We start from the raw sequence: 25,765 nt of genomic DNA, 5'->3' as shown, positions 1-25,765 counted from the left end.
AAATACCCATTTGTAACCTACGGGGTTTACATTAGGTGGGGTTTGGACTACTGGTCCAAAAACACTTCGCCTTTCCAAGGATTTTAATTCTGCCTGGATTGCATCTTTCCACTTAGGCCAATCTTGTCTCTGTTTGCATTCATCAACAGAGCGGGGCTCAATATCATCACTTAATATGATTTCAGTGGCTACTGTGAATGCAAACATATCGTCAATGATTATTTCATTCCGATCCCACAATTCATTAGTACATGCATAATTTATAGAGATTTCTTTGCTTTCATGTACTTCTGTCTCTTCAGGACCATTTTCTTCTTCTGGAAGTCCAGAGGCATGAATTGTGGATTTGTCATTGACTCTCTCTTCCTGAATGATTTCATTTGGATTCAGTTGTGCCCTCGTCTTTCTCTTCCGAGGGGCTGAATCTTTTGAACCTGGTGGTCTACCACGCTTCAGGCGTGCACCAAATGAATCATTCGCTGCCACTTTATTTTGTCCAACAGGGACATCAATTCTGGCAGGTGCATTTGCAGCTGGTATATGCGATTTTGTCACTTTCATAGCGTCATTAAATGCATCTGGCATTTGATTGGCAATGCTTTGAAGATGAACGATCTTTTTCACTTCATTTTCACATTGAAGGGTTCGAGGATCAAAATGAGACAAGGTGGGAACAACCCATGTCAGCTCTTTCCGTTCTTCTGGAACGGTCTTTTCTCCCCCTAACGATGGGAAGACTGTCTCATCAAAATGACAATCAGCAAAACGAGCTGTAAACATATCACCTGTCAAGGGTTCCAAATATCTAATAATAGATGGTGAATCAAAACCCACATAAATTCCCAGTCTACGCTGAGGTCCCATTTTAGTGCGTTGCGGGGGTGCAATAGGCACATAAACAGCACAACAAAAAACTCGTAAATGTGAAATGTTTGGCTGATGTCCAAACACGAGTTGTATTGAGGAGTATTGGTGGTTGGCTATAGGTCTCAATCGAACCAATGATGCAGCATGTAGAATGGCATGTCCCCATGCAGAAACTGGCAATTTGGTTTTCATAAGCAGAGTGCGGGCTATTAACTGAAGCCGCTTGATCAATGCTTCTGCTAAACCATTTTGAGTATGGACATGAGGAACAGGGTGTTCAACATCAATGCCCAATGTCATGCAGTAATCATCAAAGGTTTGAGACGTAAATTCACCAGCGTTATCAAGTCGGATTGATTTAATGGGATAATCTGGGAATTGTGCTCGTAACTTAGTTATCTGAGCAAGAAGTCTCGCAAAAGCTACATTCCGAGTAGACAAGAGACAAACATGTGACCATCTAGTGGAAGCATCAACCAAAACCATAAAATATCGAAATGGTCCACAAGATGGTTGAATAGGTCCACAGATATCCCCTTGAATTCTTTGTAGAAATGATGGGGATTCAGCATCAACCTTTAGTTGTGATGGTCTAATTACCAACTTCCCTTGAGAACAAGCCTTGCAAGGGTTATCATTTGAGATAGCAATGTCTCTGCTCAATAATGGATGTCCATTAGAGTTGGTAATGATCCTACGCATCATGGTGGATCCTGGATGACCCAGACGGTCATGCCAAAGCATGTAAACCTTTGAATCAGTGAACTTCTGGTTCATGATAGTATGTGATTCAACTGTCCTTATGTATGTATAATATAATCCACTCGAAAAACCACGCAACTTCTCCAATATACGCTTCTGGGTATCATTGGAGGTAATGCATAGATACTCCACATTTTTTGCACTTTTCGTTTCAATGTGGTATCCATTTAGACGTATGTCTTTGAAACTCAACAAATTTCGAGTAGATCGAGTAGCATACAATGCATTTTGTATGGATAATATTGTTCCATTTGGTAACATAATCTGGGCTTTCCCTGAGCCTTCAATCACATCTGAAGGTCCTGATATTGTTGTTACCCCTATTTTTGTAAGCATTAAGCTTGAGAAATACTTTCGATCACGAAGTATTGTATGTGTGGTTGCACTGTCTGCAAGACAAATATCTCCGCCATTTCTTATGTTCTGAGAATAACCACAGTTTTTATCCATACTTTCTGAGTAAATGGAATCACAGTTAACAAACAATTTATAACAGGAAATTTACATGCCATTTTTATTGAATCTGAAAAACTAGTTTTAGACAACAAGTTCAGCATAATAAAAGTACATCAAACATAAACGAACGAATAAGATTTAACATGAGTATGTGAGAAACTAGAAATGGTGTGCGTGCGTTTGTTTATCATTTCCCTTGCTTATTTATCACTTCTCTCCCTCTTTACTTGTAGGTGAAAGGTATTAAGTTTAAATTTCTTGAATGATAAGTTCGGTATCAAATTATAAATGACCTATTATGTACCTTAACCCAAATCCTTAGTCGGACCGATATACTTCATTCCCCCTTTCCGTAATGAAGTCTGAAACATCTAGGTGAGTTGCGTCAAATTGCCCTGATAAATCAAACACTGGATCAGGTATATCCATTGGTTTAGCCTGGTCGAGAAAATTGGTCTCGACACTCTTCTTCTTGAGGGAGGCTTGATACAACTCCACCAGATGTTTTGGGGTACGACAAGTTCGCACCCAATGCCCATTGCCACCACACCTATGGCAGGCTCCTTCAGAGTTCCTGGGAGCATTGGTCATGTTAGCTTTGCCTTTGTGACGATTCACATTTTTGAAGCTCGGGCCAGAATTATGCCTCTAAACCTGGTTGTGAAACTGACCACCATGGTTCTTGCCTTTCTTATTCCATCGACCTCGTTTGTGGCCACGTCCTTGTTTATGATAATTACCACCAGAGGATGTGGCGTTCATTTCGAGGGAAGTATCATTTACTTCTGGGAATGGTGCAAATCCAGTAGGTCGGGAATTATGGTTTTTCATCAGGAGCTCATTGTTCTGTTCAGCTACCAGGAGTACAGATATCAGCTGGTTGTATTCAGTGTAGCCTCGCGCTCTATACTACTGCTGCAGGAGCACGTTATTGGCATGAAATGTGCTGTAAGTCTTTTCCAGCAATATTTCATCAGTAATGGTATCCCCACAGAGCTTCATCTGAAAGGTAATCCTGAACAACACAGAATTGTACTCCGCCACTGATTTGAAATCCTGAATTCTCAGGTGAGACCACTCATAGCGAGCTTTTGGAAGAATCACCGTTGTTTGGTGATTATATCTGCTTCGCAAGGCCTCCCAGAGAGCTAACGGATCTTCAACCGTTAAGTACTCACTCTTTAGTGCCTCATCAAGATGGCGGCGAATAAAGATCATAGCCTTCGCCCGATTTTGAGAAGATGAGCTGCTTTCTTCCCTGATGGTATCTCCAAGATTCCCTGCTTCCAGATAGATCTTGGTATCAAGTACCCAAGTAAGGTAATTCTTCCCGGTAATGTCCAGGGCAGCATATTCAAGCTTAGCCAAGTTCGTCATTTTCTTTTCTGAAAGAAAATGAGATGTGTAAGAACTTGCAGTAATATGTATTCCTAGAGGAATGTGATGTTAGAACTTCTGGTTCTTACAAATTTTTCATTTTGATCTTCAAGCCAAAATGATAAGCACTCGAAACTTCTGGCTCGAGATTTTCAGGGTGAATGAGAAGGGCGATTGTACTGCACCATTCTCATTGAAAGAATGTAACATGGAATGGGCGATTAGTCCGCACCACTCAAGTAGCAAGAAAATTGAAATACGCAGAGCAGGGTGGGCGATTATACTGCACCACCTAAAATTGCAATGAAATTAAATAACAGGTAAATTTAAATTTGAAGAGCAAGGAGGGCGATTATACCGCTCCACCTGAAATTTGCAGTAAAATTAAATAACAGGTCAATTTAAATTTGGAGAACAAGGAGGGCGATTATACCGCTCCACCTGAAATTTGCAGTAAAATTAAATAACAGGTAAATTTAAATTTGGAGAACAAGGAGGGCGATTATACCGCACCACCTAAAATTGCAATGAAATTAAATAACAGGTAAATTTAAATTTGAAGAGCAAGGAGGGCGATTATACCGCTCCACCTAAAATTGCAATGAAATTAAATAACAGGTAAATTTAAATTTGAAGAGCAAGGAGGGCGATTATACCGCTCCACCTGAAATTTGCAGTAAAAGTAGATCTGCAGTCCAAGATAGGCGATGATACCGCACCATCTTGGATCGCAGTAAGATGAAATTTGCAGTTCAAGATGGGCGATTGTACCGCACCATCTTGGATTGCAGTAAAATCAATATAAATACTATGTCAGTAATCAATCTCCAAACCAAACAAGTAATCAAAGATGTATGTAACCGCTAGTTGGAGAACTACGAGCAGGCATGGAGCAAATAGTTCGTCGCGAGGATATACCGCGCAGTTGAGGCAGATGAAGAAGATGAACAGGAAAAACCTTAGAGGAAACATTTTTTTTTTTTTCGTTCGGCGGAGAGAAATGAGAGAATGATTTCCTTTATTGTTTAGTGAATGTAAATGAGACATGGTTATACATAGAGACTCGTGCTGATAACGTGTTATAAAAATGTAAAAGTTATAGAGAGATAACCTTTATTCGGGACATGAACGAAGCAGTTGCAGAGTATTATACCAACACAAGCTGTTGCAGAGGAAGTAATGTATATTATTACTATTAGATATTTTTCTCTTCCTTTTCTCTCTGCTTAGTTGAACATTCGTAAAGCTCTATTTATAGAGCATCACCATGGAAACAAACAAAAACACTATTAAGCATATGATATGTCTACTGTATGCATGTGGGCATACATTATTATACTATTTACAACAAATATCACTCGGAAATAAATTTATACGTAACATTATATTATTAAATTAAAACGGAAAATGACTAGAAACACGTTTATCATCACAAGCTCCCACTTAATGGGTTACAAGCTAGAAACATTGAGAAGGCGTTTTTCAAAGCCCACGTTATGGACGGACCACATGTCCTTTGCATTTTCTAATTATTGAATCTTGATTTGTTTATTTATATGGATCTCCCAAGTCGGCAAATGGAATATCTCTAGCTTAAATATGATTAATGAGTCAAGAACCAATTAAAATAGGGCTAATGAAGAATGGTGATTGCTTGAAGTTGAACGGTAGGACCAATGGCCTTTAAATAGCACCCAAATCTAGTTAATAGCTTGTCCTTAAGACTGGGCTCGGTATCATCGATCTTATTCACCTACGGACGTGTCCGCATTGTCATTGTCATCCATCTCATAATTTTTTTTACATAACTTTTGATAAACATTTTGTACGGTTTTCGTAATACATTTCAGTAATCCAAATCGTCTATTAAAATCATTAAGACTATTTGTAGTAAAGAAAATGAACAAATACGGCTCTACAAAGAACCCTAAACCCTTAATCCAAAACACGGTTTCAAATTTGGGTGATTTTAACAGATATGATCTTTGAGAAAATACCTAAAAGATAGATGGTTCAAATCATTGAAAAATATTACGGATTTGGCTCCTCAAAAACATATGTAAAAAATTGTAAAAAAAAATTGGTGTCATTGATCTGTCTGCATAGATAAAATGCAAAAAAACGAATAAAGATGTTGGGAAGGGATTTCAATGAATAAAACCTAAAGTCGTCATATTACGTGGGATTGGGATAAAATAAGGATGCTGGCCCGAAAGGGTTTCAATGAATAAAACCTAACGGTCATCCTATTGCATGGAATAGGGTTTTTTTGTTTTTTTAAACAAAAAAATTTAATAAAAGTGTTGAATTTTATCACTAAATATTTATTTTTAGTATAAACGTTATTTTACATTTTTAATCTCGTACATAATAAAATTCGTACATCTTCGACGTGGAACTCTACCCTCCAATACTTGATTCACTAGATATTTGAATAATTGACTATTTGGTTTCTATTTGGTCTGCCTTGCCCAATATATATATTTCTATAGGACAAGGATTGTATGCCCTCCTTGTTTCCGTGTCCTCCCATGCCATCCTGTTTGTGTGGTCACGGTTAAGTCACGTCAACATTTTATATTAATATTTATTTTTGTCTTATTATCTCTATAAAAAATAATATAAAATGTTGACGTGGCTTAACCGTGACCACACAAAACAGAAGGGCTCGGGAGGGCATGGGAACAAGGAGGGCAGACAATCCTTGTCCATTTCTGCAACTTCGCATTTATTATCTCTTTTTCGAGGAATGGGCCTTCGTTACTACCAGGCAACTACAATGGCAATGGCATCCCCTTTTTCCTCTGTCTCTCTCCCAAATGGAAGGGGATGATCAAGACGTGGCATATTGTAAGCCAAAAGCAACCAAAATATGCTTCCAGGAATGGGCCCTCGTTACTACCATCAGGCAATGGCATCCCCCTTTTCCTTTGCCTCTCTCTCAAATGGAAGGGGATGATTAACACGTGGCATAATGTAAACCAAAAGCAACCAGAAAATGCTTTAAATACTAGACTTCAGAGTGATAGGAAGAAGAAGCACGGATAATGGACAGGTAGATATAAGAAACAATGAGAGAGAAATAAAATAATAACATGCATAGAAAAGAAAACCCACTTTCAGAGAGAGAGAGAGAAGTTACAACAGCCAGTGTGAGAGTTCATGAGAAAAACTATATATATAATAGGGGTGTGCTATCCACACACCCCTTTTTACTTCTCACACCCCCCTTGTTGGTTTTTACCCTTTGATCTTCTTTAATTCATCCGATCCGACGGCCGAAAATTAAAAAGGTGTGTAAGAAGTAAAAAGGGGTCTGTGGATATCACACCCCATATAATAAACAATCACCAATTGTTGTACCTTGTGGATAAACACATTGGTTTTTGGACAAAAAAATGATAAAACAAATAGACTGCATGACAAAACAAATTGTTATAGTTGTTAGTGTTAACGACATTGCAAAAGGTGAAATTAGTACAGAGGAAGAGAAAGAATTGGTAGAGAGAAACATGAGAGATTGTATTGATTGATTAGAAAAAATGTATACAACTGAACTTAAGGAAATGATAGCTATACAATCTCTTATATAGCCATATATCTCAATTACAATAATACCCTTCTAACTATATTTCTATTATATCAGTTATTACTCCCCCTCAAACTAAACTTGGAGTATCCAAGTGAAGTTTGAAATAGCCAAGTATTTGAGACTAATCTGGACAAATTCTAAAGCAACAAGAGAATGACACTCTTGACAAATTCTAAGGCACCAAGAGAATGACACTCTTGACAAATTCTAAGTAACAAGAGAATGACACTCTTGACAAATTCTAAGGCAACAAGAGAATGACAAACAAGAGAATGACACTCTTGACAAATTCTAAGGCAACAAGAGAATGACACTATTGACTGACAAATTCTAAGTAACAAGAGAATGACACTCTTGACAAATTCTAAGTAACAAGAGAATGACACTCTTGACAAATTCTAAAGCAACATGAAAATGACACTCTTGACAAATTCTATGGAATCAAAGAAAGAATGATACTTTCTTAACCATCAAGAAAGATTGACACTTTCTTGAAATCTTGTAATCCAACAAAAACACTAAATGAAACAGTAGTTTATCCCAGCAGCCACACCAACTTCTGCTCCCAATTCAGCTACTCCAAAAAATACTTCCTTATCATCCATTTCATCAAAGCCTTCGATTCCCATGGCCACAAGTATCTCCCAGTGCACTCTCAGCTGCTCACTTTAGCTCTCAAATTGTTACATGCAGTGGCATAACTACTATTTCACCAGGTGGCAGCCCCCTCTTGAATTTGATAAAGCACATCATTGTAAACATCAACTCCTCAACTTCAGGAAATAGAGTTGCTGATTGAAAAGAATGAGCAACTATCTTTTTCCCAGGTTCCGAGACCTTAACCTCATCTGCAAGATCATGAACTGTACACTCCAAAACCCGAGTTGATGGGTTCCCTGCACGACACACAATGTGATTCCCAACTCTCACATTATTCATTAATTTCAGCACATAATCCAAAAGACCAGTATCTCTAGTATGTTAAGCGAGCTGCATCTCACACATCTTGTCGGGTTAACCCTCTATGACCACTCTCTTTCTTTTCTTGTAATGTATTCACAATCACATCCGCTGCAAACTCGAGTCTTCCTGTAGGCCATATGTTATCCATGTCACCTTGTTGAATACCCAAAGAAAACTCCAATTGGTAGGGCCATTTTACATAATCCAACAATATTCTTGAAATTGGGAGCACAACAGAAACACAAATACCCAAATCTTGAACAAGTATACTTCCAAAAGACAACATAAGCCACAACCAAGTAGTAGAGCTGTAATTCTTAACCAGCAACAAAAAACTTGAAAACCCCATAAAATATCCATTCTAATTGTTCAAGAATTCAGAGAAAAGGGACTGAAAACATAACCTTCACATGAAACTTTTGAGTTGGGTATTTCGACAAACACCTGAAGTGCACCCATGTCTGATCTTTCTTCCATACCAGAGAATAAAGAATTCACTGACCCATTTCTTCAAACAGTTGGAGTGCACAGAATTAGAACATAAAGAGCTTCCAATATTTGCAATCTTGAACAAACAAACACCACTAAAGAATTCAGAAAGTGATTTGAGCTGACCACCAAGAAGAAAGAACTATATCGAATACGCCTATGAATCCATGCACCGACTACCCAGCACTCAGGAAAGGCACTGACCTTCAGAATTTGAGTCTCTAATAACAACGGCATGCCAGATAGGGAAGGGCCGCGGAGAGCCAATTCCAGTGCAAAGTCCAATCCTAACAAAGAAAGATCGAATCTTTCACAAGCAACAACATATGATCTTTTCTTGTTCATAATTTCTTGGCAACCAAACAGATGAACAAAGAAGGTTCCAAGCGACAAGAAAGAGAATATCTGACTGAGAAACCAAGCACAGATCCGATTGCGATAGTAATAAGCAACACTGACGACGCCCATATTTGCACCCAGAAACACCTCCTAGTCGTCTATTAGGGTGAATAACACGAAGATCAAAGAGGAATAAGCTCCAATCGAGTGAAAAAGCACCAAAATTCCAAAAACTTAGCCTCGACCCAGACCAAATTTCGAACACGATACTCTTAACAGACTGAAATAAGAGAAACCCAGATGAAAAATTGAGGTTCTTGATCCCAAGAATCCGACGAAAAAACATTGAATAAGAGAATCTCTCACAGAGTTGGGGTGAAATCTCTCTCGGTGGTGAAATCTCAAAAGTATTCCTTCGAAAGAGAAACTAATGGAAAGAAACTAATGGAAAATTGGAAAGAAACTAAGCTAGAAACAGATGAAAAATAATGAAAAATGGAACCACCAGAATCAATGGCGTGAGCTGGTGGCTCTGATACCATGTTAACTACATTGCAAAAGGTGAAATTAGTACAAAGGAAGAGAAAGAATAGGTAGAGAGAAACAGGAGAGATTGTATTGATTGATTAGAGAAAATGTATACAATTGAACTTAAGGAAATGATAGCTATACAATCTCATATATAGCCATATATCTCAATTACAATAATACCCTTCTAACTATATTTCTATTATATCAGTTATTAGTTAGGAGTTAAATCCAGCCACATAGTTTGTGGTGCAAAAAAGGAAAAATAAAATTATAAAAACTAATTGTTCCAAAAAAAAGGGAAAAAATGATTAAAAAATGTGCGTGGGTTTTGAAAAGCAAAGAACCACAGATGATGGAGAACGGCACCAGAAAGCAGAAACGGCAAAATGGCCAACTCACTGCACGATTCCAGCAAAGGGCAAAAAATTGCTCAGCAAGCGAGGGACAAAACCGGGTGGGCACTGTTAATGAACAGTACCCATCCTCTGAGCTTTAGTATATATAGAATATATATGCTTACCATTTAAACATTGCTTGGGTCGTCCAAATTAAGAGAGAGAGAGAGAGAGAGAGAGAGAGAGAGAGATCAAATGGAAGGTGATAAAGGTTATAGAGCTCACGTGTTGGCAGTTCCTTATCCTGCTCAAGGTCACATAAACCCGTTGCTCCAATTCTGCAAGCGCGTTTCCTCTAAGGGCAAGGGCATCAAAGTGACTCTAGCCAACACCGTCTTCATCGCCAACTCGTTGCAGAGCACATCATCGGGCTCCGTCTACTTCGACACCATCTCCGATGGCTACGACGAAGGCGGCTTTGCTCAAGCTGGGAGCGTCGCCGACTATCTATCCCGGATGGAAGCCGTGGGATCCAAAACCCTAGCCGAGCTCATTAAAAAGCACCAAAACTCACCCCAACCTATAGATTGCATTGTTTACGATCCCTTTTTACCTTGGGCTTTGGAAGTAGCCAAACAATTTGGTATGCTTGCCTGTGCCTTTTTTACTCAAACATGCACGGTTAATTACACTTACCATCTCCAGCATCATGGGAAACTGACGATTTCTTCTGTTCCGGGGTTGCATGACGTGCTTGAGCCTCGAGACTTCCCGTCCTTCATTTCTGTCCCGGGCTCATATCCAGCTTACTTTGAGATGGTGTTGAACCAATTTTCTAACACCCACAAAGCTGATTTCAATTTTGTCAATACTTTCTACAAGTTAGAGCAAGAGGTACGTCTCGCTCTATAATATTTTTAATTTTTAGTTATCACTGTTTGGTTATTGTTTCTAAGTGAAAACCAAAATAAGTGAAAATATTGAAAAGTCATATATAAAACTAGTTTTTTTTTTTGATTGAAAACAGTTATCAAACAAGTTTCTAATTTTTAATAAACGTGAAACTGGAAATGAAATATAATTATCAGATGATCATTGATTAACTAGTAATTCTATTTTTACCCACAAGAGTGATATGTCGTGACATAAATTTGTCAAGAGTGTGACTCTTTTGTATGCCTAAATACAAGGTTCTAAAAGACGATAGGCGCTAGTCGGGTGGCGGGTTGGGGCCTAGTGTCTAGGCAGGCTCCTAGGTGAACTAGGCGGATTTAATTAAATCTATTATATTTTGTGTAAATAAATGTCTGTTTATACTTAAAATATATATAATTTCATCATAAAATACAAAATAGAATGACATATATGTTATTAGCTATTGGGACATAATGAAAACATGGGGAACAAGCTTATAATGTGTGTTCATTTAAGTATTTAACAAGTCTATTACAATTTAATGGAAAAAATAAAACGCAAAATGAAAGTTATATATTTTCTATCTAAGTGAATCACAATCTAGGCGAGTCTGGGCGTGCTAGGCGAGCGCCTAGGCGGGTGCGTCAATACGTCTAGGCGCCCTTTCTTAATTTTCAAATGCTTATACATTAATCGGGGCAGTGCCAGCCAACTAGTGCTTAGACAGGGTCTAGGCGGAGCTAGGAAGAGATTTTTAGAATAGTGCCTAAATATCATTATTCAAAATAATTTTTGTTAATGCTTATATTAAGTGAGTTTTTTGTTTGTTTTTGTTTTTGTGGTAGATCAGTATATAATTGATTTGTCAAGTAACTAATATGTAATATGAAATAATTATGCAAGTACAGGCGGTGGAATCCATGTCAAAAGATTGTCCAAACTTGTTGACAATAGGGCCAACAATTCCATCTTTTTACTTGGACAATAGCATCAAAGACGACAAGGATTACGGGGTCCATCTTTTCAAGTTCGACTCGACCTGCACAGACTGGCTCAACACCAAGCCAGCAGGCTCGGTTGTATACGTGGCGTTTGGTAGCATGGCCAATCTAAGTGACAAGCAGATGGAGGAGCTTGCATTTGGGCTGAAGGAAAGCGGCTTCCACTTCTTGTGGGTGGTTAGGCCTTCGGAGGAGGCAAAGCTTCCCTCCAAGTTTGTCGAAGAGACGAGTAATAGTGGTCAAGGGTTAGTAGTAAAATGGAGCCCTCAGTTGGAGGTGCTGTCGCATGCGGCGGTGGGATGTTTTTTCACACACGGCGGGTGGAATTCGACGATTGAGGCATTAAGCTTGGGAGTGCCAATGATTGCAATGCCGCAGTGGACCGACCAGCCTACTAATTCCAAGCTAGTTGAGGATGTTTGGAAGGTTGGTGTTAGAGTGAAGGTTTATGATCATGATAATGATGAGATAAACGATCGCGGTGAGAATGTTAATGGGGTGGTCGGAAGAGAAGAGTTTAAGCGTTGCATTAGGAAAGTGATGGAAGATGAGAAGGATGGGATTGAAATGAAAAAGAATGCAAAGAAATGGAGGGAGTTGGCAATAGAGGCTGTGAGTGACGGTGGCACTTCGGACAAAAACATCCAAGAATTCGTGTCCAAATTGACAACCGCAGCCTAAACCCTACAATCTATTTATATTCTTCTCACATTTCAGTGAGAAGTTTTATATTCGATAAAAGTGACGGTTTTAATATTTGATTTCTGTTAATATGCTATCAAACATATTAATTGTTGCCTTTAAATTGCATGTGATTAGCCATGTAAATGAAAGGGGTGGAAAGCCATGCATGGATGCGACACTTACCAACTAGTCTCTCAACTACTACTCTTTGCCAGCGGCATAAGATTGGTGAGTTAAGTTGATTGTATAGGCCGAAACCGGTCAGGTGAGTGAATGAGAGAGAATTAGCCATGCAATATTGTATGCTTGGCCATGGGGGTATGATTTCCTTCTAGATATATACATACATATATATATATATGTATATATATAAAAGGAAATACACAAATAATCCGCAAAAGTCGATTGGATTGGAAGCAGTCCCTCCTCCCCCTCATGACTTGGAGCCTTGCAGGGTACGTACTGGCAAGTTGGCATACGAAGTTAGTGGTAGGTTAACACCCACTGTCCACAATTATTTCTTCAACTCTTGCTACATTGCTCGTGTATATTACAATTTTATTCGATATCCACGTGCTTCACTCGTGTGCAATAACCTTCATTTTTGGTTGTTGGCAAATTGAAAATAATATGAAGTGTACGTAGGATGTAAGTGTTTGGTTGTTGACATATTGAATTCATGAAATGATGAAGTCTCTCATATAAATGGATCCCGAACCTGTACACTGAGTGTCAGTCAATTGGTAAATAAATAAATAAGATAAAAAATGATACGATTAATACTTTGTTACTGAATGTCCACACTTACCGTCACTATCGAGGTAGCGACATATAAGTTAACAATCGCTAGCGTCATAACGATCCTCCCTTTTCAAATTTTTTATTTTTTATTTCTTGCTAATGTTTCTTTTATTTCTCTTACCATAACAACAAACTATCATATTCATGTTCTTCAAAATATATATTTCCATGCACAATTTAGTATAATTCATATTTAAACACTTGTAATCAACAATTTAAAACCTAAACTTAAAGACATTTGAATTTAATAATGGTTACTCAAATAAAGTAACATAGGAAAAGAACAAACTCAAAGGAAAAAACAAAAATGTAGAAAATAGACAAATAAATTGAAATAGGGAAAGATCGGTACCACACTACCGATCCTAGCTCAGTCGTACTAAAATCATTTATCTATTTATTTTCACTTTAACCACACCGTGAAGACTTTCCGTTAAGATTCTTGAGGGTATAGAACCCCATCCTAAAGTTTTGAAAATTAAGGTAAAATTTTCCGTTGATATCCTTGAGGGTTGAACCCCTTTTAAACAATTAATGTTTTGGGCGTCACTAATATGTCTTTCACTTATTTTTTTAGTTTTCAGCTTAAATATTATACTAAATATACATTTGTTACTCAATAAATTGTAAATCCGCTTCCAAATGCCATATAAAGTTTTCCAAACGCTCAAGGAAAATATTTTGCAAAATAAAAAATTTTGAATTTTAACAAAATAGTGGGTGTTAGGCAGGTTTGACACACGCAAAACTAATCGGACTCCGCGCACGTAGAACAAGGCGAACTTGGACGCAAGGAAAGCAAGGTGGGCTCCGCACACGCAAAACAAACAAGACAAAATTACTGTGTATTGGGCAGGTCATGGAAAACAATGATCATCTCCTAAGTAATTACATAGCATATATAACTACGTACATTAGGATTCCAGTACTTGGTAATAAAAGAACTCTAGTATTAAAATTTTGATCGAGATCTTATGTGTTTTTTTTAGTAACATGCATGATTCGTTGTAGACCGGCCTCATTTGTAGTCTGGCTCGCCTAATGTTTTACAACACATCAAGTTTGATTCCTTTCGTAATCCTCTTCATCATCAATATATTGTCACTTTTCCATCAAAACGAATATCTTGTAGGTTCCTACTCCAAGCAAATAAGAAGTGATTCCCGAAATTCAACCAAGATCTTTTAACTTTCAAGAATGCATTTTTATATTTCTCATGGTAAGTACAAAAGATATTTGACAGCAGTAAGCTCTCTCTCTCTCTCTCTCTCTCTCAAACGGACCGGTACAAGAAGATTAAAAAGCACTTCTGTATGTACGGAAAACGAAACCTATAGGATACGATAGGATTGGATATGACAGGATATAAGCTAACGGGTTCACACATCATCAACCTCTCATGACAAAAGTGAGAGCTGGGATATGCATGCCATGCTACCATCTACTCTAAACTCTCTCGTCTTCTGCTGAGTTTGCATCTTCAGACCGACCTCCCAATCTCACAATGTCTTCCACAAGAATTTTCCCATCTGCGACAACACAACACAACACAACACGACAAGAATCATCAATCATCAAAATCATGAATCATATCAATGCATTTGGAGACGAGAACGACATTAATTAATCGGAGATGCATTCGTGAGAATGCATGAGACAAGCCTATATTCAGGAGAACAGATGAGATAAGTCAAGCAGAAGAACCAACCTTTATCTTTTGAAAGGTTGCCTATGAGTTCTTGGACACCCTCCTTGCCTAAAGTATTCTTCAAGTAGTTCGCAGCAGCTGCAACCTCCTCAGGAGTTACTTTCCCATCAAAATCCCTGAACACATATCGAAACGATTAACTGCAAGAAGAAACAAATGACAATACCATCCATCGAGGTTGAAGAGTGGGAAGACATGAACGACAAATGACAATTCACCTGTCAAGTAATCGCCAGCGATCACCAATTTGAGCATCTACATCATCAATTTCCTTTTCAAGATTGTGAAGCATCGAATCAACCTGAAATACACAAAAGAAAAAAAAAATCCATTCAGTGAACAATGATAAACATGTTATAAGAGAGAAGTTGGAATTGAATTTCTAACCTTGTCTATGAGCGCTGATGAAATCCCACTATCACCTTCCGCCTCAGCAGTACTGTCACTTTCATCTCGAGCAGCTTTGTATGCCTTTAAGGCATCCTTTTCACCATCTGTACCCTCTTTATCCACCACGCTATTGTAAAGTTCAATCTGGAAAGATCAAAGAAATCATCTTAAGCAAAGCATCCTTCTGACTTAGTGCATGCATAAGAAAGCTCGTAATTAAATGCCATTAAAAGTAGGGTAAAAGACTGTTTACTACCCTCATGTTTTGTGGTTTTCAACATTTAGTACATCAAGTTTTTTTCGTCTCAGATTCATACCTAAAGTGTAAATTTTGCGACAGTCTCATACATCCGTTAGTCAAACTGTTAAATTTGCCGTTAATTGTGACGTGGCGCCATGACTGGGCGCCACGTGTCATCCATGTTTTTTTTTTTTTCTTTTCTTCTTTCTTCTGCATTTTTTTTTCTTCCTTCCTCCTTCCTCCTTTTTCCTTCCCCTTCTTCTCCTTCTTCCTTCTCCTTCTCCTTCTTCTTCCTCCGAATCTGGGGAAGTTTTTTATATATTTATTTATTTATTTTTCTTCTTTTTTCTTCTTCTTCCTCCTTTTTCCTCCTTCTTTCTTCTTCTTCTTCTTCCTCCGACTACAACCCTTTTTTTTTTTTTTTTTTTTTTTTTTCTTCCTCCTTCTTCCTTCCACTTCTTCTCCTTCTTCCTTCTTCTTCCTTCTTCCTTCTTCTTCCTTCTTCTTCCTCAAATTTGGGGAAGATGAAGGTTTTTTTTTTTTTTTTTGAGGAAGATGAAGAAGAAGGAAGAAAAAAAAAAAAAAAAAGAAGTTGCAGTCGGAGAAAGATGAAGAAGAAGGAGGAAGGAGGAGGAAGAAGAAGAAAGAAGAAAGAAGAAGAAAGAAGAAAGAAGAAGAAAAAAAAAAAAAAAAAAAAAAAAAACCTTCATCTTCCCCAGATTTGGAGGAAGAAGAAGGAAGAAGAAGAAGAATGGGAAGGAAGAAGGAGGAAGGAAGAAGGAGAAGAAGGAGGAAGAAAAAAAAAAAAAAAACCTTCATCTTCCCCAGATTCGGAGGAAGAAGAAGAAGGAAGAAGAAGGAAGAAGGAGGAAGAAGGAGAAGAAGGGGAAGGAAGAAGGAGGAAGGAAGAAGGAGAAGGAGGAAGGAAAAAAAGAAAAAAAGAAAAAAAAAGAAGTTGCAGTTGGAGGAGGAAGAAGAAGAAAAAAGAAAAAAGAAAAAACAAAGAAAAAAAAAATTCCCCAGATTCGGAGGAAGAAGAAGAAGGAGACGGAGAAGGAAGAAGGAGAAGAAGGGGAAGGAAGAAGGAGGAAGGAAGAAGGAGAAGGAGGAAGAAAAAAAAAGTTGCAGAAGAAGGAAGAAGAAGGAAGAAGAAAAAAAAAAAAAAAAAAAAACGTGGATGACACGTGGCACCCAATCATGGCGCCACGTCATAATTAACGGCAGATTTAACAGTTTGACTAACGGATGTATGAGACTGTCCCAAAATTTACACTTTAGGTATGAATCTGAGACCAAAAAAACTTGATGTACTAAATGTTGAAAACCACAAAACATGAGGGTAGTAAACAGTCTTTTACCTTTGAAAGTATTAACAAATGTCAATCTGCAGAGTCTTCAAACAAAAAGGGACAAAAGCATAAAGAACATCAACATCATCCAAGTTCTTCCATATAAAAAGCAAGCATAGAAATGACTCCGAACTGGAGGCAATATTTATGATGCATGGTCCTTCTAATTAACTGCAAGCAGTTATCCCTCCCAATGTTTCTGCTGCATATATTGAGCAAGGGAAGACTACCAGGCATACCAAAGATAAATGCTTTCATCTTAAAAAATATCCAATATAAATTAAGAGCAATTAAAGGTTTTAAATTACCTCCTTATTGACAAGCCTCAGGAACTCTTCACGTTCTCTACTCACAGACTGAAATATTATTCAACAAACAAAATATTAAGAAACTGTTAAGCTTACAGCGTGGATGATTACGCTTGAAATTTTGGTAGAGGAAAAAGAAGAGAGTACACTCCACAATAAAAATATTGAGAGTTATTCAGTCCAGTCCTTACAGATGCGGAAGCCAAAACAGCCAATGCACGACTTATTTCACAGAGCTTCTCTTGCTTTTCTAGTGTCCTTGCCCTGGCTTGTTCTTGTGCTTCTTTGGCTGTTGGAATAGTCATCTCCTTCAATGCCTTATCCTCTTCTTTGGCTTTAGATTCTTTCATTCTGGCTAGCTCTTCTTCCTCTCTCTGTTCCTCCTCCTGTCACATAATAATTCAGAAAGCCACTCAGTACAAATAAGGATCAACCACACAGAGACAGAAGTGAACGGTTACATCAAAATTAATTCTTCAACGAAAGTTATCTAAGTCAGATGATAGTCATAACATTTTATTTCAGGAGTTTTTCTTCGGCACTATAATTTGTGTTTTTCTTTTTGATTACTCATCCTTTTTCTGGGTTCCAAATTCAGACAACCCCAAACTAAATGCTTCAAAACTGGCTATAAAAATACAGACACACATTTAGTTCTGGTTACTAAAACGCTAAAAGCTATCTATAAGACCGTCAAAATGGAAAACAAACAATTTCAACCTTGATCTTTTCTTCCTGCATCTCAAGGAACTCCAATTTCCTCCTCCTTTCAGATACAGAGTCTTCCGAGGGCAACGATGTAACACCAACAGTATCCACCACTTCATCTGGCAAAGAAGACAGTGTAGCTCGAACGGCGTCAGCTGGCATCAACCTTCCAGACACAATGAAGGCTCTGCATTATGCACATCAAACAAGAACTAAGTTAAACTGGCTCCAGTATCAAGATATACATGAACTGTAGGGCTTCTGAATGTAAAAGCAATAATAAGGAATTAAACAAACCCAAAGAGTTAGGTGTGCATTATGGAGCCTAAGAATACCTGGAAAGGATCAAAAGCGAAGATGGCATGGAGTGATTGAGAGACAAATCCAACCAATCATGAAGCTACATGATGACATTAATGAATAGAGGAAATGGGAGGAATGGTCCCTGAACTATGCTCGAATTGTAGATTTGATCCCTAAACTAAAAAATCATTAGATTTGGTCCCTGAACTTAACAAAATGTATAGCATTGGTCCCTCTATACTAACACCGTGAGATTTTCCGTTAGTTTGATGACGTGGTCTTTGTGGGCTCCATATTTTTGTTCACTAAATGCCATGTGGCTTAAAAATTCAAAATAAAAATAAATACAAACATAGAAAAAGAAAAAAAATAAAAAAGTAAAAGTTATCTCTCTCTCTCCCGTCTTCCCTTCTGCCTCAAAAAATTCAAGAAACCCAGAAAAGATTATCAAAATAAATACAAACATAGAAAAAGAAAAAAGATTAACAACCCCGAAGATCGAAACAAATTTGTGACTGAATCCACAACTTCTACCAAAATTCTGATTTCCCAAATTAAAATTATGTTGGGATCTCATCTGATTATTATGAAATCTAGCTCAAGATTCAATTGAACAGATTCTATCAAAATTTGCTAAAATTCTGATTGCCAAGAACTGAAATTTCAAACCCAGATTGACATAAATCGAATTCCGAACCCAAATCAACTCACAAATTCGGAATTTTATGAACCCAATTAAATCGAAGAAACTTCATAGCAAACAAAATGACATGGAAATTAAGTTGTAAGAAACAAGTGGCAAAGAGAAAACCTTTGGGCCAATCGGAGACGACCCTCTGCTTGAGCATATCGACGGTGGAGGCTGATGAGTAGCTGAACGGCCCGATATCGGTGCCGTCGTACAGCCGGAACTTTATGTCCACCAAATCCTCCTCCGGCATCTCTCTCAGTCAAGCCTTTGACTTTTGACTTCTCACACCTATGCATCGACCGATTGCTTCCACGTGTCCCCTTGCGCAGCACCCGATCGGGCCGAACAATTCAAACGCAATTTCCCTTCTTCTCTTTCTTCTATGGAGGTTGGAGGTGGGTACTGGTTGTTGGCGAGCTGATGAAGGAGAAGAAGAAGTGCAGCCGAACAATTCAAACGCAATTTCCCTTCTTCCCTTCCCTTCTCTCTCTCCCGTCTTCCCTAAACTAAAAAAATAAATACAAACGAAATCTTCTCACTTTTGATAATCTTTTCTGGGTTTCAATAATTGTTTCGATCTTCGGGGTTTTTTTTTCCGCTGTGCTTGTATCTGATCATTGGTAATTTGCTGGAGTTGTCTCTGATGGGGTTCTACGATCACGAACTCAGCTGGGGTTTGGAGGAGGCGAGGCAGAAGGGAAGACGGGAGAGAGAGAGAGATAACTTTTACTTTTTTATTTTTTTTTCTTTTTCTATGTTTGTATTTATTTTTATTTTGAATTTTTAAGCCACATGGCATTTAATGAACAAAAATATGGAGCCCACAAAGACCACGTCATCAAACTAACGGAAAATCTCACGGTGTTAGTATAGAGGGACCAATGCTATACATTTTGTTAAGTTTAGGGACCAAATCTAATGATTTTTTAGTTTAGGGACTAAATCTACAATTCGAGCATAGTTCAGGGACCATTCCTCCCATTTCCTCTAATGAATAAATGAGGACAGAGATCAGTTTTGATATATCATAAATCACCAAGCTCCATTAACCACTTATGAAACTGAAAAGTATATTCAGACTCAAAGTTGCCAAAAAAAGGTATTGGAAGTTTCAACCACCTAATCTGCAATCGAAGAAAGGAGTATCTGGTCTAAGCATGGTATACCTGCTGGCGCATATCTTCCACAGAACGCAAACCAAGCATTCCGCGCTCCCTGCATTCCTCCCGCAGCTCATCTTCTGTAAGGGATTCCACACCTTCTTCTTGAATTAACTTATCATCAGCCTTAATCCTGACAAAAAAAAAATGTTGATAAACATTAAAACAAAACTCAATTTGTCAGTTCCTTTTTCAGAATATAGGTTGAAAAACTCTTGCATGTTCGTCTATTTACTTCATGTTTAAGTTTATATGTAGCTAATTCAAATACCAATTAGGGATAATAGCATTTTCAAGTAGTTCTTTATGTTCACAGTAAGAAATTCTTCGATCAAATTCTTTAACAAGATAGTATATGCTCTTCTTGAAAAAAAGAGTATGTCCCTAGTGATTTACTAAAGGTTTCATTGATGAACTAAGAAAAAATATATCAAAGAAAGATGACCAAGCTTGAACCAAGACCTAATTGGGCAGAGCACAGCATGAGGAGCCTAATAAATAGCTCTAATTTAAGATTAACTTTACTATTCTTGTTTCTAAAAAAAGGCTACAACAAAAAAAATGTACATCTAATATGCAAAGATATGCATCTCACCGCTGGAGTCTTTTCCGGAGCATATATCGCAAATATGCATCTGTTCCATAAGGGCTAATGTTCATATATTTGCACATACTGACTAACCGAGGCCTGCATGCCACGGAAAATAGAGTTATTAACTTCACCGACATGCATCCCATCACATTCAAACACTAAAACCTTGAGCATTCATGATAAAAGATAACCTGCTGATGTTATCAAGGGTAAGTTCATCATTAAACAACTTGGCAAACCCCAAAATCTCCTCGTTAGAAACACGTCCACCCGTTCTAACCTACACATAGAAATTGACAGGTTTGCATACAAGAAATATTGGAGAAACAAACATGGAAAGTTTACCATAGGAACCGAAATCCTCACTTTGTTTAAAAATTCATCTAGATCTTCTGCTGTTTGCTTAATTTCTCCACTCCTTGAGTTTTGAACTTCCTTTGCCATTTCTTTGGCCGTGTCTTGGAGGAACTTAGCATATTCGATTCTTGCCTTTAGCCTCCTTTTCAATGCTTCCTACAAATTGATAAGAAAGTTGAAATCGAACATACTACAACACAAGGGGAAAAAGCAAAGCCCCTAAGCATATGTGAATACCTAAGTTAGTATTAGAAAAATACTACAATACGAAACAAACTATGTGTACATGAATTGAAAACATAAGTTGGTAGGAGAATGGACATGCAGAGACATGACGTGGATCATGCAGGCACGCATTTAAGCAAACTCTAGAACAAAAGTAGGTGTCATTCAGAGTCCAAGCTAAATCGATTACGAATATACAGTCCGTACCTCTTCCTTCAATTTGTCTTGAAAAGTTGATGGCAGCATGTTGGGGAACAATTTGAGGAAAACTGGCAGCAAAAATTCCATGAAAGGAACGATGATGAAAACCGACAACGGAACTAGCCTAAAGATATCAGCTGTTGTGCGGGTGAGCTGTTGTCTCTCCCTTCTAGAGAGAGTCTTGCCGCCAGCAAGCTTTAGCAGCAATCTCGAACAAATCCTTACATCAGCACCCAGAAGCTTAATACCCAACCAATAATGCTGCAATGTGGATATAAATTCTTTTTTCCAGTGAACAAGTTTCTTGGCCCAGTCTTCCCTGCATAATCAAACAACCATGAAAACCAGCATTTGTGAAGATGAAATAATCTTGGATTAAAAGAAGAAATCTTGTTGATTAAAAGGGCCAACAAATGGGCTGACGTGGGCGTAGCCACACTTTCTAGAGTGGATATGCTTCCGGTATGCTGCCCACTTCAAACTCCTCCGCAATTTAGATTAGTTTAAAGTAGAATATCGCAATTTAGATTAGTTTAAGATAGAATATCGGAAAAAGTTGAAAGATTTAAGCTATATATTCTAACCTGCTCATGGAAGCCACAGCTCTCAAAGCAGGGCCAATTCCCAGGATGGTGGCCCAAACTTTCTGCAACATGGGTTTGACAGCCTTTTCCTTGAGAGACTCTTGCAATTTCTTGGCCTTGGCGGCTTTCGCAGTGCTCAACCCCTGGACAGCTTGATCGCAGTCCTCCGGAGACGCCTCCTTTCTTTTTTTGGCAGCCAAACGCTGGTTGTCCTCGTCATCACTGGGACTCCCAGCCTCAGGAGGCTTGGCGGGCGCCGCCGCTGCAGCAGTGGACGCATTTCGAATCGCCTGCGACATCCACTGCTGATGTATCCCCATTGGCGAGATATAGACATACCCCAATCGCCGGAATTCGTCTTTTGCCACGGAAACTTTATCATCACCGTCGTTGTTGCTGCTGCTCTTAAGCGTGACGATACTGCTGAAGCCCCTGGACTCCAATTTCTGATCGCCATGGGAATGCCCGATCCACCGGAATCCAGGGCTGGCGCGGGACGACGCCGTTACATAGTCGGTGACGATTCTCTTCCTCCTGAAGATCGCTGTGGAAGCCATTTCTCAACTTCTGCACTGAATTTCAGATCTCACGCATAATCAACTGCAGCACACAGGTGAAACAATGTCGTTTCGGGGTTTCTAAAACCCTCTCGATCGAAATTAAAAACCTGAAACCCTTCTCTTCGAAAGTAAATTACTTCAGGGTTTAGGGTTTATATATTATCAATTAATAAGTAAATTTTTAGAGCAACAAAATTGACCGTTCCAACCCAAATTATCCTTTTAAGCAAATCCTGGAAAATAAGAAAAATACTGACTTTTTATCCAAGAAAATCACGCTGTTAAAGTAACAAAATTAGAGAGTTTGTTGTGCACACTGCACAGATGAAGTTTTTATTTGTTTTAGAAACTTTATAATTTGTTTCAGTATAAATTTATTATCTAAACTAATAATTAACAAATAAAATTTTGTCAACTAAAAGATAAAAAGAAGTGAAACTATTCAGTGTGTAGATATATGCTAGTTAGATAATAAATAATGTCACATGAAAGATAAGTAACTTTAGCAGGGCTAATCGTATAGTTTTTGTGTTAGAATAACATTTTTGCAATTGAATAAAAATAAAGGTATTGGTTGATTTTTCTTGAATTTGTAAAGAACTGTCAATTTTTTTCTCAAAAGTTTAATTTTAGCTAATAACACCCTATACTATTGCCATTGGCCCATTTTCCTCTAACTTTTAAATTAGCTGATTACCGTTTGAACTTTTATAAAAATTCAAGAGGTCCATTAGATAAATCAAATTAATAAATTGATAGCTTCTTAAAAGTTCACTGAAAATAGACAAATACCTCCAAAAAAAAAAAAAAAAAGGAAGGGAATACTTGTGAAGCCTGTGAAGGGATATGGTCAAAGATTCGTTTATATATGTTGAATTCTCAGTCAAATTGATAGATCTTTGGCAATAAACAAGGCATAAGGAAAATAAATATCATGGAGCATTCTTTGGTTGCAACTTGCAACACATCCGTAGACACAAACTACAATCAACGAATTTGCAAATTTGCGACGATATTCTGCGTAGTTTCTTGTCTTGAATTAAGGCAAATGATCTCCGATTAATTTTCATGATTAAAAGTCTAAAAGCACGATCAATATAAGGGCGGAAAAACAAAAAAATAATAAAAAATCTGAGGATTAAACGCTATAAAATCACAACATAAGCCTCAACTCAATCGTCAGAACTTTTACAGGGACCAAGAGACACAGAGGTTGATGCAGAAACATGCTGCGACGAACACATGCAGCCTCAGAATGTGTAGAAGCTCATTTCTTCTTCCCGCCCTTGGCAGCATCACCAGCCTTAGTCTGCGCAAAACAACGCAATATTAGGTGAATCACAAAAACGGTACCACAAAAGAGTTGGGGCACTGAAAACAGAACAAGACTCTTTTTTTTTACCTTCTTTACTCCGCGGATCTTCTTGGCTCTGTTCTTCCTTTCCTTGAGTTGTTTCCTTGACTTCTCCACCTTTGTATCCAATCCATTCTGCAAAAGTAGCCATGGTTGAGCGAGTGAGAGAGAGTGCTAGAGATAGACTCTCGGCGTGTGTAGTTATAAAGGATTCAAGAGACAAACCCCCAAGGATACGAGCATTTCCAGCCAAACCAAAAACACACGCAACAAGTAAAAGATACTATTGACCAAAATCATAGCATCGCAATTTGACACATAACAAATGACTGTTAACTTGGGAAGGATTGCAAAGCCTACTTCTATAGCATTCAAAACCATTATATACCAGACGCAGAAGCATTGACAAATCAGACTCTTCAAATTCTATAAGGTCTTCCCGTGAAAGGTGATAGATTAGAGGATCGAAAAAAACTAATCAACATAAGTTAAAACAGATTCACCTCCTTTATAACCCTTTTGTCTGCAGTTTATAATAGCCTGAAAGGGCCCCTTCATCAAACTCAAACGATTAAAAAAAATCCAATGAGTGCACATTTTGAATGACGAGAAATAAACTTATGTCGAAGCATAAGGAACTGCGATTTACATGCGATGTGCGTGAGAAAAAGAAGGTAAAGTTACCCTGATCAGCCTGTACTTGGGCTCGTACTTCTTTGCATTCTCAACAGAATCATAAATCAAACCAAAACCAGTGGATTTCCCTCCTCCAAAATGGGTGCGGAACTTGAAAACAAAGATGGCATTTGGATCCCTCACTTCATACAATCTTGCCAGTTTCTCCTTCAACTCCGCCTACATTACGCCATGAAACAGAAATTCTTTTCAGCCGACAGAACAAACAATCCGCCCAGCGAAAAAATAAAGCCACAACTAAAGAAAAGGTGAGATTAACAACATGAACAACTAAACATCGTCGATATAGTGCAACCCAAACCTCCAAACCATTGTCTAAGATTCAAAACATTTCTTTACAACAACCAAGCCTTACCCCCACTAAGTGGGGTGGCTGTATGAGCTGCCCTCGGTTTTGCGCCAAGTCTTACAAAATAACATGTAGTTCAACAGTACTAGAATTTTCAGGAGTAAAATGTTAACACTAACATTAGAAAATTAAAGAACGGAAAACAAACCTTGGAAACATTCGGTCGTCCTGGATGCAGGACATCGATAACCTGCACGAAGCAAAGGATTTACACACTCAAAGTTAAAACGTAGAAATACATTGCTTTTCTGGGCAATGCTTTTTACAGCTAGATTTACGATTCCACTTCGGCAGCACAGTTGAACTCGAGATTCAGTTTATGATATGGGATTGTTTGGTTGGATATTTTTCTTGGTTTCTCCTACGTTTTTTTCTAGTTGACCAACCAGGAGAATAGTAGGTAGAAGACTCACGAACTGCTTTCTGGAGAGGAGACGATTGGTCATGAACTTCCTCGTTCGGATCGTCACCGCCTTGCTATCCGCCATGGCTGTCTTTCTCTACCGTGTGTTTCAAATTTCAATTTCTGCGCCTCCGCTCTTCTTTCCCTCCTGTGTGCGCGTGCGTTGTGAGCTTTTTCGCCAGGGAAGGAGGGGTAGGGTTTTAGGGTTTCTACTTACTAGAGTTGAAGATATGTTGGGCCGCTCTCCAAAATATTAATCTCAACCCAAAGCCCACCGATTTTCTTTTATTAAATTAAAAACACCAATTAAAATTTTAAATAACTTTTTTCGTGAAACTAATTTTCTGTGGGGGCATTCCTCTCCTAGAGGCTAGCACGATCGTTCGTCAACATCCGTTGCCTAGTAAGTCTCGTTCAGCTTGGTTATGATTTTGCTTGTTCTTTTTGCCCTAGAAGCTATTCTTTATAATTGTT

The 25,765-nt window shown here is 38.2% G+C and overlaps 3 protein-coding genes and 1 long non-coding RNA gene across 6 annotated transcripts; 1 reads left to right on the top strand and 3 right to left on the bottom strand.

The window, feature by feature from the left end:
• Positions 1 to 2,115: 2,115 nt before the first annotated feature.
• Positions 2,116 to 4,685, bottom strand: LOC139192618 (uncharacterized). The gene is made up of 2 exons (XR_011576835.1): positions 4,574 to 4,685; positions 2,116 to 3,470 (listed from the first exon to the last, which is right to left on the bottom strand). It is a non-coding gene; the product is annotated as an uncharacterized lncRNA (long non-coding RNA).
• A 5,052-nt stretch (positions 4,686 to 9,737) lies between these two features.
• Positions 9,738 to 12,432, top strand: LOC103424778 (UDP-glycosyltransferase 74F2-like). The gene is made up of 2 exons (XM_029093730.2): positions 9,738 to 10,605; positions 11,535 to 12,432. Exons 1-2 carry the CDS (start codon positions 9,967 to 9,969, stop codon positions 12,306 to 12,308), a joined length of 1,413 nt encoding a protein of 470 aa, XP_028949563.2. The 5' UTR covers positions 9,738 to 9,966; the 3' UTR covers positions 12,309 to 12,432.
• A 1,862-nt stretch (positions 12,433 to 14,294) lies between these two features.
• On the bottom strand, positions 14,295 to 22,783 carry LOC103400080 (uncharacterized). Of its 2 annotated transcripts, none has more exons than XR_011575759.1 (14): positions 21,930 to 22,688; positions 21,352 to 21,664; positions 20,929 to 21,075; positions 20,754 to 20,842; positions 20,566 to 20,658; positions 19,977 to 20,103; positions 18,152 to 18,216; positions 17,829 to 18,003; positions 17,300 to 17,494; positions 17,109 to 17,156; positions 15,208 to 15,354; positions 15,039 to 15,121; positions 14,821 to 14,960; positions 14,295 to 14,641 (listed from the first exon to the last, which is right to left on the bottom strand). XR_011575759.1 is itself a non-coding variant. In XM_029094347.2 (14 exons), the coding sequence occupies exons 1-14, from the start codon at positions 22,484 to 22,486 to the stop codon at positions 14,559 to 14,561; spliced, it is 2,238 nt and encodes a 745-aa protein (XP_028950180.2). In that variant the 5' UTR covers positions 22,487 to 22,783; the 3' UTR covers positions 14,295 to 14,558. The 2 variants fall into 2 exon arrangements, 1 of the variants encoding a protein (XP_028950180.2); XM_029094347.2 differs by having other exon boundaries at positions 14,821 to 14,936; positions 21,930 to 22,783.
• A 731-nt stretch (positions 22,784 to 23,514) lies between these two features.
• LOC103456336 (small ribosomal subunit protein eS24z-like) lies at positions 23,515 to 25,728 on the bottom strand. 2 transcript variants are annotated; one of them, XM_029094318.2, is made up of 6 exons: positions 25,302 to 25,506; positions 25,037 to 25,078; positions 24,528 to 24,698; positions 24,347 to 24,395; positions 23,892 to 23,978; positions 23,515 to 23,798 (listed from the first exon to the last, which is right to left on the bottom strand). In XM_029094318.2, exons 1-6 carry the CDS (start codon positions 25,374 to 25,376, stop codon positions 23,794 to 23,796), a joined length of 429 nt encoding a protein of 142 aa, XP_028950151.1. In that variant the 5' UTR covers positions 25,377 to 25,506; the 3' UTR covers positions 23,515 to 23,793. The 2 variants fall into 2 exon arrangements, with proteins under 2 accessions (XP_028950151.1, XP_028950152.1); XM_029094319.2 differs by lacking the exon at positions 24,347 to 24,395 and having other exon boundaries at positions 25,302 to 25,728.
• Positions 25,729 to 25,765: the final 37 nt, after the last annotated feature.

The sequence above is a fragment of the Malus domestica genome, chromosome 15 (assembly GCF_042453785.1).
Source record: "Malus domestica chromosome 15, GDT2T_hap1".
Taxonomy (NCBI): domain Eukaryota; kingdom Viridiplantae; phylum Streptophyta; class Magnoliopsida; order Rosales; family Rosaceae; genus Malus; species Malus domestica.
The sequence above is the reverse complement of the archived record's forward strand: the minus strand, read 5'-3'. Positions and strand labels throughout refer to the sequence as shown.

Coding starts and splice junctions, on each gene's coding strand:
- LOC103424778 (XM_029093730.2), top strand. CDS start 9,967: ATGGAAGGTGATAAAGGTTATAGAGCTCACGTGTTGGCAGTTCCTTAT. Junction 10,606..11,534: donor TCTACAAGTTAGAGCAAGAG/GTACGTCTCGCT, acceptor ATGCAAGTACAG/GCGGTGGAATCCATGTCAAA.
- LOC103400080 (XM_029094347.2), bottom strand. CDS start 22,486: ATGGCTTCCACAGCGATCTTCAGGAGGAAGAGAATCGTCACCGACTAT. Junction 18,217..19,976: donor TGGAAGATATGCGCCAGCAG/GTATACCATGCT, acceptor GTCATCATGTAG/CTTCATGATTGGTTGGATTT. Junction 17,495..17,828: donor TGCAGGAAGAAAAGATCAAG/GTTGAAATTGTT, acceptor ATTATGTGACAG/GAGGAGGAACAGAGAGAGGA.
- LOC103456336 (XM_029094318.2), bottom strand. CDS start 25,376: ATGGCGGATAGCAAGGCGGTGACGATCCGAACGAGGAAGTTCATGACC. Junction 25,079..25,301: donor TCCTCTCCAGAAAGCAGTTC/GTGAGTCTTCTA, acceptor TGCTTCGTGCAG/GTTATCGATGTCCTGCATCC. Junction 24,699..25,036: donor GACGACCGAATGTTTCCAAG/GTTTGTTTTCCG, acceptor GGCGTAATGTAG/GCGGAGTTGAAGGAGAAACT.